The sequence below is a fragment of the Pelophylax lessonae genome, assembly GCF_965119305.1.
Source record: "Pelophylax lessonae genome assembly, chromosome: 4".
Lineage (NCBI taxonomy): Eukaryota > Metazoa > Chordata > Amphibia > Anura > Ranidae > Pelophylax > Pelophylax lessonae.
In genome coordinates this window covers 165,753,344-165,763,968 of record NC_138771.1, presented here as the reverse complement: position 1 = coordinate 165,763,968, position 10,625 = coordinate 165,753,344, and the positions used below count along the sequence as shown (strand labels likewise).

The window sequence follows — 10,625 nt, the reverse complement described above, 5'->3', positions numbered from 1 at the left end:
ACCTTAAATTTAGGTGTTGGGCAGAGCTAAAGGGTAAAGTGTGCTGCATCACATGCCAACTAACAATTTTACTCAATTGGTACTGGGTTCCAGCCTGCATTGCACACGCAAATCTTTCATATAGGGATAGATGTTTTACGGGCTGTGGCCAATGTGGAGATGTCCCCCATTTTTGGTGGACGTGCCTTAGTCTAACTGGTTTTTGGTCAAGGATCTTCAGGGTCCTTCATACCAAAGGTGACCCTATTGTGCTGCCCTGTCCTGGGTTTATTCTTCTATCAACAGAAACTTCCCACCTATTTGCTTTTTGTGGCTAAGAATATCATAGCCAAGGCCTGGGAGAAACCTTTGGTCTCATTTTCAGTTGTGAAAGACTGTTTGACTACTATGATAATCAAAAAAAAGATGTCCAACATCTTGCATGACTCCAATTCTCATCTTTACTACACCACAAACACTTGGATAGTTTTTTTGGCAGGTTTCACAGATCTTTGCACTGAACTCTGACCTGAGCTTAGCAGGTTGATGTCATCATGCATGCTGGCGGATGGTGTTCTGTGCATTAAATGATGTTTACATCTCTTCCTTTGTGAGCACCCATCAGTTTATTGTATTAACAAAACTTTCATTCATTCTGGATTACCCTATGTGCCTTGTCTTCTTCCTTTTCTATGGCTTTTAAGACATGACATTGCTGAGGTGATGATTATCTGTATAGCGTGGTGGTCCATGTGTTGGATTCTCAAGATGGTCTATGGGGCCTTATGGCTACATCACAGAAGGTCCTAAGTTTCTAGTAAGAGGCTTGTATTTGCAGTGGTGGTGAAGCACGTCACGTGAATATCGTTTACCTGTGTACCCATTGGAAATGTACTTTTTGTATAGTATGATTTTCCTGTCTCACTACGTTGTTTAAGCAAAATTTACATCACTTTCACTGTATACTGCTTAGTGTTTTTGTTGTTTGCACGGTTATTGATTGCACGTTCAAAAGAGAAGCACAACATATTAATGATTAGGGTTTTGATTATATCATGTATTAGGATATTTTAGTGAGTGCAGCGCCCGCAATAGTATTTTTATAGTATAGTTAATAGCATTAAGTTATTCACTTAATATATAGTTTACAAATCTTTGTCAGGAACTCATCAACCAGAATTAATTCAAAATCTGTCTTACATATTTGACTTATGATGCAATACAAGGTAGTTTATTTAAACATGCTACTGTATGTACTTCACAGTACTGCAAAAGGTAAAAAACAATAGTGAGGAGGGCCTCTTTATAAAAAAGAGAACTTAAATATAGTAACCTGGTTAACAGCTGCTATGTTCCCTTTATGTTAATTGTGTATGTGTGGGAAAAACGTCAGGTGCTCTTCAGCCAGTGTCAGAAAATTTGGCCGCATGGTGCAATCCCTGAACAGAAAAGAGTATATATATAATGACTTGGACAGTAAAACTCCAAAGCATTCCACGATGAAGGGCGTACTGGTATTTCTTGCCTTGGTGGCTGCCGTCTACAGTGCCGGGGATTTCAGCGGGTATGTAGAACATTTTTAAAAAGCAAACTTTTATGTATTCAAAGCTCTAATTTAATATAGGACCTTTGTTGATAGGCATTGGGCTTGTGTTGATGGCCAAACGCAGTCTGCTTTTAATATTAGGTTGAGAAGCTTTTGAGATCATTCAGAATTAATTAGCAGGTGTATTAACCAGCCCTATCTATCTGATCTGCATTTGACCTGCTTCAAATTGTGTTATTTAGAAGGATAGATAAACAGAATCACAAATATCTTGGCAGGAAAACTGTTCTTATACATGAATTTCAACTACATATTCACATTCTTGGTCAGAACTCTTGAAAGAATCCTGTACCAAGGGAGATGTGTGTAGTAGGTTGCCATTTCTGAACTATCTTACTGGAAAAGTTTGTTTCCAGGCTATCAATATCTATATTATTGTAAATTTGTGGAGACCTTGTGCTCTGATTTCACTGGCTGTATGACTGTTCTGGGCCAATTACTTATAAATTATTGAAGCCAGAGACAGGCAGGCAAATATCTTGTTTACAAGAATTTTAGCTGTGTCAGTCCATGTATTTCTCTGAATACAGGTTTCCTTTAATGCGTTCAGTAAAAGTGTATCTAAAGCCAAGAGAAAACACGTAACATATTTCATCTTACCGGTCCTTATATGTGGTGGTTGCATTGTTTTTTTATTTTTTTTCTATCAGGCCTCTTTTCCTTTATTTTCTTGTGGTGTTCTTGGCAATAATACATTTACTGTTATAAAACTACAAAGCTCACTCCCTTTGCTGTATCTATGAAGGAGCAACCTTGCTACCCTAAGACAGGAAGAGTGCTCAGACTAAAGAAAAACTCCCCCTCTTCTCATCTTTATAGTAGGTGGTGTTGTGTAGTCCTAATAAACTTCCTTATAACGTTGTTTAATATAAAACTGCAGAGTACACAGAACACCACTAGATTTCTGACAGGTTCAACTGCATTTTTGGCATTTTTGCACTTATTGAACACATATATATATATATATATATATATATATATATATATATATAACAGTTTAACAAACCAAAAGGGGGTAATTCAAGTTCATTTTTAAGTTTTACACACATTTTAAAACTGAACTGCAGGCACAGCCCCTAGGTTAGTTTTAAGAAATATCCTAAATGCTCAACATACTTGACTAAATCTGTGGACTTAGTATTATTTCTCTTTTTTATTATTATTCAACCATAATCCACAGTTTTATGAAGAATAGAATAGAGTCTTTTTCTTCCCTGCCAAGGAGGAGGATCCTTCTTTGGTTGTCCACATCAATGCCTGGGTGGTATGGACCGACACCTCTTTTTGACTTTCCAGCAGTGAGTTATCTCAGGATCCAAAACACTGCAGTGACATGATAATATCACAACGTGATGACCTCTTGACTGCAGCTCTGGATTCACAGGTCATGATTTTTTTAGTTCAAACTGACTATATGTCTGTATCTTGGTAAACGCAGACACTGTGTTTGACTTTTGCGGTCTGCTTTCAAATTACTGACAGATAATTGTTCCCCCATAAACAGCTATATTGGAAATTAGAACAACGTGACGTTAAAAATCAAGTCTGCAGTATCACATAAAATCAATTTTATTTTTATTCTGGAGATTTGCTTCATCAGTATTGTCATAAAGTCTTCAGTTTACGTGTTTTAACAGTGTGAATGTGTAATTTACATTATTTTTTCATCTACTTGCAGACAACAAGTCCTGAGAATTCTTCCCGTTAGTGAGGATGAAGTAAGCGTGGTCAGGGAACTCGAAAACTTTGAGGACCTAGGGGTAATTACATAACTTTTTTCATCCTTCCAAATTGACATATGTGAGTGTATACAGATATACTATATATATATATATATATATATATATATATATATATATATATATATATATTTATAGTATATATAGTAGGTACTTGTAGATCTTTGAAAAGAAAATAGAAGCATTAGTAAGGTTGTTTTATTATATTTTTTTAAAACAAGCTTAGTATTATTTCTGTTCCCTTCGGGAAGACCTACAAGTGCCTACCATATATTGTGTTAAGTGCTGGTACCTTGCGGGTGTGTTTGTGTCTGTCTGTAACTTTTACTTTGTTTCTAATTGTGTATTTTCACAATCCAACAGAGTTTTATTACATATAGTCACATTTGACCTGCACATAAATAATTGTGACACTGAGAACATTGGGTGCATATTTTTTAAAAACAATGCTGCTAAAAAAGTCCTCATAATTACTTTACAATGTTTACTTTATGTCTTGCAGCTTGACTTCTGGACATCACCCTCACATGCCAATAGACACATTGACATCCGTGTGCCATTTTACAGCCTCCAGGATGTCAAGGTCTACCTGGAGTCCAACAACATCCAGTACAGTGTCATGATCCAGGACTTGCAGGTGACTGGTACCATAATCATTAAGGAAGGCTCTTTTTTATGTAATTTAGGGGGGAAAAAATTATTAAATCTCCACATGATCTAATAAGATGAAGTGAAAACGTTGAATAAAGCCAATAGAGTAATGTCTTTATGTCTATATAGGATCACAGGTCTCTATGATCATTTCACAAGCCACGCCCCCCCACAGTTAGAATCACTCCCCTAGGTTTACATTTAACCCCTTGATCACCCACAGTGTTAACCCCTTCCCTGCCAGTGTCATTATTACAGAAACCATGCATATTTTTAGCACTGATTACTGTAGTAATGTCACTGGTACCCTCAAAAGTGTAAAAAATGTCAGTTATGGGTCCGATCTGTCCGCCGCAATGTCGCAGTCCCGCATCTCCTAGACATTAATAATTCAAAGAAATTACAGCCAGGGTGGGTCTGGTCTCTCACTATATTTTATGCCCTACCAAGGCAGCGAGTCTCGTAGATTTCATCAAGAGAGACAAGTTCACCCCCTACAGTTTTCTGTGCTGTTTGAACCACTCTCTTAAAAGCATATGTGTCCATCCGCATACATCTGCGTGCAGCTCGTACAATATGTTAAAATACTTTCAATGGCAGAATGATAGAAGTTCTCTAGCACTTTCTTCTCCAAGCCACTCTTCCTAAGAGTCTTAAAAATTGTAAATATTGTTGTGATTTCTTAATGATGGCTTTGACATTCATTGTCCATAACAAATTTTCAGAAATGTATGTTCCCAAAAACTGAAAGATTGAGACCCGCTCCAGACACACATTTTTAGAAAAAAGTGGTACGAGTTAAGGCCTGTCCCTTTCAAATCTACGATCTCTTACAGAACCCCAAAAAAAATTTCCATATTTTGTGCACTTTAATTATCTTCTTTGATCATAAGCTCCAAAAAAATTTGAAAAAAATGCATTATGGTCACTAGATGTTGCTTAAAATCATAGGAGATGCAATGTGATAATAATTATGTTAGAAAAGATAAAGTCAGGTTTGTGTAAATATGAATTGGTGTCCAAGTGTTGTTTTTTTAAATTTTCATATGCAAAAATGCTTGCATGATAATTTATTGTGAAGTGCAAATGCCAATGAGAATGATGTGTTTACATGGGGGTTAATGGTGGAGTGGTTGTTTTTTGTTACCTATTTGCTTATTGATATGTGTTTATTTTGATAACTGATTATTTGTCTTGTAGTGTTAACACTTTTCCATAATCGTAGGGTGAGGGGGTGATCTGGTAGGAGGGGCCTTCATCTGGTACTTTTCCGTGTATCTCTGCAAAAAATAAAAAATTTATTTTAATTGTGATTTACTTTTTGTTTATCAGCCATTAATAAATACATTTGAGATAATATGTTGCTGCAGGAAAAGGCAGGGAAGAAACAGATCAGTTTTTTTGTACTTCCTTATTTAAAAAGTCCCTAAAGAAATATATTACTCTAATATAAACTAGAAATTATTTTTTACAGGTTTGAATACATGATCATCCATTTTTTTATTATGACAGGCTTTGCTGGATGAAGAACAGAGCGAAATGAAGATTGCTCGTTCCATGGAAAATTCCCGTTCCACTAACACCTTTAACTATGCTACCTACCATACTTTCGATGAGGTAGGATTGTGTTTAACTTTGTAAAGAAACATTTAGCTTGTCATAGCTAACTGGATTGGCGTTGTAACCAATAAAAAAAAATCTACATGTAAAATCTTACGACTATATAAATGTAATTTAACCATTCAGTCTGACAATTTGGTGTCAGTCTCTTTGCTTGGTACACAACCATACATGGACAATTGTCTTCATAAATCATAGTTTCTTACTCTGATTTGTCATATGAATGTGTTTTTGAAACTCATACACATAAATTATGTGTTTCTACAGATTAACAATTTTATTGACTCATTGGTGGCTGAAAACCCTGGCTTAGTGAGCAAGATTGAGATTGGCAAGAGCTATGAAGGTCGCCCACTCAATGTCCTTAAGGTAAGTAATATATGGTTTTTGAAAATGATCTTATGTTGTAGTAAATTGCAAATTATGATGTTTCTATTGAAGGCATATGTGCTTGTGTAGTAGATGTAGTCAATGATTGTAGCACTCAGTGTAAAAAAAGAGAAAAAATGTAAGCTAAAATACAGATTTTAACAAATTTTAGAGTCTATTTATCCACAAGTTTTCTTGCCTTCTTATTGTTCTTGGAGACTCCAGTGATAATATGTACCTGGCATATTTTCTAGCTTTATTCTTGCATGCCTTGGACAGATGGCACATTTGATATATTATAAAATAAAATAAAAATCCAGAAGACAGAATTAGAGTTCTTTATATTAGCTGTAGCTGCCTTGCAGGACTGAGAACTAGCCATGAAGATTTCCCTCCCAAAGTCCCCAAGGTGCTAGACTTTGTAGGATCCATCAACCAAAAACTGGATTCTGAGTTTCAGGGCAACTGGAATCTGAGTTTCAGGCTGATCGGCGGGGAAGCTGGGACACACACAAGCTGAACCAACACAATAGATTCCTGTTGGGATTTCTCTTCTCCTTCCCCCTCGGTGGCTTTTTGTGAGTGGCTCTGTGAAACAAACATCTCCCCAGTGGAGAGGATCTGCATTCTCCCTCCTGCGGCCGGCACATAATTGTCCCGTTCCACAACCAACTGCTGTGTTCTCGTCTGAGCTAGTTTGATTGGGTATTATTAGACCTCACTTCTAAAAACAAGCTGTAATCTGGATGATTATCTACTCTTTCAATATACAGTTGTGTGATAGGAAACATCCCCTGAGGAAGCCAAAGCCATCGGTAAAACATGTCGGGATTATCAGCCTAGAAGTATCACCAACTGTTGACTATATTGATTACTCCCCAGAATCCTAAGATGAAGTGATTTTATTTTAATATAAATATATGTCTTTAAGTGTTCTGTTTCCAGAATAATTTTTTAATCAATTAAATAAAACATGTTAAATTTAAATATATTTCTTTTGTAAGCACTCATTTATTGGCACCTAAAAAAAATCCCAGCTCCTGAGAGAGCAATTCTTTTGTGTCCTTCTGTATATACAGATAGGGATGACAGATTTCCGTATATAGGATAGGAATGTCAGATTATTGTCATGAAGTTTTCAGTGACAAGTAGCTAACATTTGTCAAATGACATATGCTGTCAAATATTGTTTTTGTCAAAAATGTGTTGCTTTCTTTTTTAGTTTAGTACTGGAGCCAACCGTCCTGCTTTCTGGATTGATACTGGAATTCATTCCCGTGAGTGGGTCACTCAGGCCAGTGGAGTCTGGTTTGCGAAAAAGGTAAATAACCTTTACTCCTATATTTCTTATTCTGGATTAGAGTGATGTATGATTAGAGCACACATTTTGAGTATGACACTAAACTAGTTTGCCATTACAAGCTATGTTACTGGTTTAGGTGATGGTCAGGGACCCGGAAGTACTGTAAGCACTTGAATGAGAGTACTGTGCTAGTGTCCTCATCTGAAAATGTTAATAGCCTCACTAGCCTTCCTATCCTCCGACTTTGTTATTGAGTAACTGACCTGGAATAAGTATGCAGTCCTGACTTCTTTGGCTCCTTAATTGTCTCAGGTTAGTAGTAAAGCTTGAGGATCACAATGATAGCCAATCAACTAGTGGTTTAAGAAAAGATGTCAGGAATGGTATTTGATGTATCCTCTAATGACAGGTTCATTTTAACCATAGATAGCAAAAATTGTTTCAAAAAAATGAAACAAGACGGTCTTTTCTAAAGTAAAAATGTTTTGATAAAATGAAAATAGAAGAAATTGAAACAAACCTATTCTTTTATCAGGAAATGGCAAAACCATTAGGGCATTCCTTTAAAAAATGGAGACTGTACCCATAATTAAAAGCCCAATAAAAGTAATGCATAAAACAAATATATCATGATTTCCTTATGTGTCATCCTATGCAGATTGTCTCAGATTATGGAAAAGATGCCTCTCTCACTGCCACCCTGAACAAACTGGATATCTTCTTGGAAATCGTCACCAACCCTGATGGCTATGTTTACTCCCACACCAGGGTAACAATGCTGCATTCTCTTTGTGTTCATCATTTACCATAATTAAATGATGTATTTACTGTATATAATCAGCAAGAACTTTAGCATTCCCATCTTTATTGTTACAGGACCGTATGTGGCGTAAGACCAGATCCCCTAACAGTGGCTCAACCTGTGTAGGAACTGACCCCAACAGAAACTGGGATGCTGGCTTTGGAGGTAACATTTACTGGTTTCCTAAGTCAGTTTCAATAAGCTAGTAGCGGAAGGGAAAGGACTTGATGTGACAAAGGCTAAATGCCTAAACGTCCTTTAAAATATGAACTAAGCCATGGCATTTTACATTACAGTTAATTTTGCTTTCACCAGGGCATCCACAATCAGTTTAAAGAATTAAATTGTAATGCATATTGAAAAGGAGCATGTCTCTACTGTCAGAGCCTGGTTTTTTAAATATTGAGGTCCAAGTCAGGACTAGAAGATTTAAATCCAAATGTTATGGCAAATGCAAATACTACATCCCACTAAATGTCAAAACTGTATTTTTTAAAGTTTTTAAAAGATCGAGGAAGTTCCATTACATCCTGACCTACAACAGGACAAAAGGGCATATCTCCTCCGAGTACAACAATAAAAATCTGACAAAGGCTGTGTTTCTGTTGCAGATTTTGTCTTCACTTCCTCTTCTCCTATCACAAGGAAATGTAGTAAGGGGAAATCACCCAGTAAGGAGGCATCTGTAAAATCTACACTGCCTGGCTAAAAAAAACAAAAAGTCGCCACCAACAAAAAAAAAGTTAAAAACATTTTGTTGGACCGCCTTTAGCTTTGATTACGGCACGCATTCGCTATGACATTGTTTTGATAAGCTTCTGCAATGTCACAAGATTTATTTCCATCCAGTGTTGCATTAATTTTTCACCAAATGAAGGGAGAGCTGGACCACTGCACAAAGCCTTCTCCAGCACATCTCCAGAACATCCCAAAGATTCTCAATGGGGTTAATTTCTGGACTCTGTTGTGGCCAGTCTATGTGTGAGAATGATGTCTCATGCTCCCTGAACCACTCTTACACGATGAGTCCTGGCATTGTCATCTTGGAATTTGCCCGTGCCATCAGGGAAGAAAAAATCCATTGATGGAATAACCTGGTCATTCAGTAAATTCAGGTAGTCAGCTGACCTGATTCTTTGGGCACGTGCAGTAATTATCCAATAGGATAGTTACTGCTTGCTTAGTTAGTTACCTAATTTAATTCCAGGTGGCAACTTTTTTTTTGGCCGGGCAGTGTAGAAAGAGGTATTAATTCTTTCCACTCTATCCAAAACAGAAATAAAATATTGGCTGGACTTGGGCTTTAAGAATATAATAATTTAAAACACAAACTACTGGAAACTCAAGGATATTAAAATTGATGAATTGTTGAATTGTTCACCAGGTGCTGGATCCAGCAGCAGCGCTTGCTCTGAGACCTACAGAGGACGTGCTGCCCATTCTGAGTCAGAAGTCAAGGCAATTGTGGACTTTGTGAAGAGCCACGGCAAAATCAAGGGATTTATTTCAATCCACAGCTATTCTCAGATGCTTCTCTACCCTTATGGATATACTAGTACTCGTGTCTCTAACCAAGCTGAATTGGTATGCTCAATGAGCTTTACTTATCAATATTTTTGTGTATTACTTCAATGACAGTCAACATATTTTGCCTTCAAAAGCTGCTTCAAAAGCAAAACGTCTGAAAAACAATTTTAAAAAATGTTTGCCTTTTTTCTGTACAGCATGAAGTCTCTAGAAAAGCAGTTAACGCTTTGGCCTCCCTCTATGGCACTTCATACACCTATGGAAGCATCATCAGCACCATCTGTAAGTATTACCTTAAATACTTAGCATTGCCTCAATGGCAGTTAACAAAATGTCAGATAATCCTTTTTTGATATATTGTAAAATATAATACTGATCATGCTGTTGGACTGTATATTTTCTCTCTGCTCTATCTGGCATATAAAATAATTTAAAAATTCCTTTCACAATTCTAAACCTTTAGCATTTCCAGCACCATCAGCAACATTTTTTTTTTTTTTCATTTTTCTTTGCAGACCAAGCCAGTGGTGGAACCATTGATTGGACCTACAACCAGGGTATTAAACACTCCTATTCCTTTGAGCTTCGTGACACTGGTCGCTATGGATTTGCTCTTCCAGCTAACCAGATCATTCCTACTGCTCAGGAGACCTGGCTGGCCCTTACCATTCTTATCGAGCACACCCGTGACAATCTCTATTAAACTATAATATAGTATGTACAATAAAAATTCATAACTATCCTGAACTGATTTGTGTTTGCTTTCACTTTAAACCAAAACTTGCTGTTTGTTCAGTTTTATTTTTTAAGTATTTAAACTGATTTTTTATTTGTATAAAATCTAAATCTTACACATCAACATTAAAGGAGTACTTCACCTTTAAAAATAATAAAATAAATGCACATCTTTTTGCAGGTTTTAGCCATTCCCTGTACTATCCAAAATTACTAATGAAAAAAGTTTTGACTTTAGATATACTTTAAACACACCCTCTCACATTTGCCCCATGGCACTCAGTTTTCAAAGCA

The 10,625-nt window shown here is 36.5% G+C and overlaps 1 protein-coding gene across 1 annotated transcript; it reads left to right on the top strand.

Moving 5' to 3' along the window:
- Positions 1-1,478: 1,478 nt before the first annotated feature.
- LOC309553840 (carboxypeptidase A1-like) lies at positions 1,479-10,343 on the top strand (the record flags this gene model as incomplete). Its single annotated transcript, XM_082255304.1, has 11 exons — positions 1,479-1,543; positions 3,264-3,345; positions 3,827-3,961; positions 5,488-5,592; positions 5,863-5,964; positions 7,187-7,285; positions 7,926-8,036; positions 8,144-8,234; positions 9,454-9,653; positions 9,794-9,878; positions 10,112-10,343. 11 exons carry the CDS (start codon positions 1,479-1,481, stop codon positions 10,297-10,299), a joined length of 1,263 nt encoding a protein of 420 aa, XP_082111430.1. The 3' UTR covers positions 10,300-10,343.
- Between the last annotated feature and the right edge of the window lie 282 nt (positions 10,344-10,625).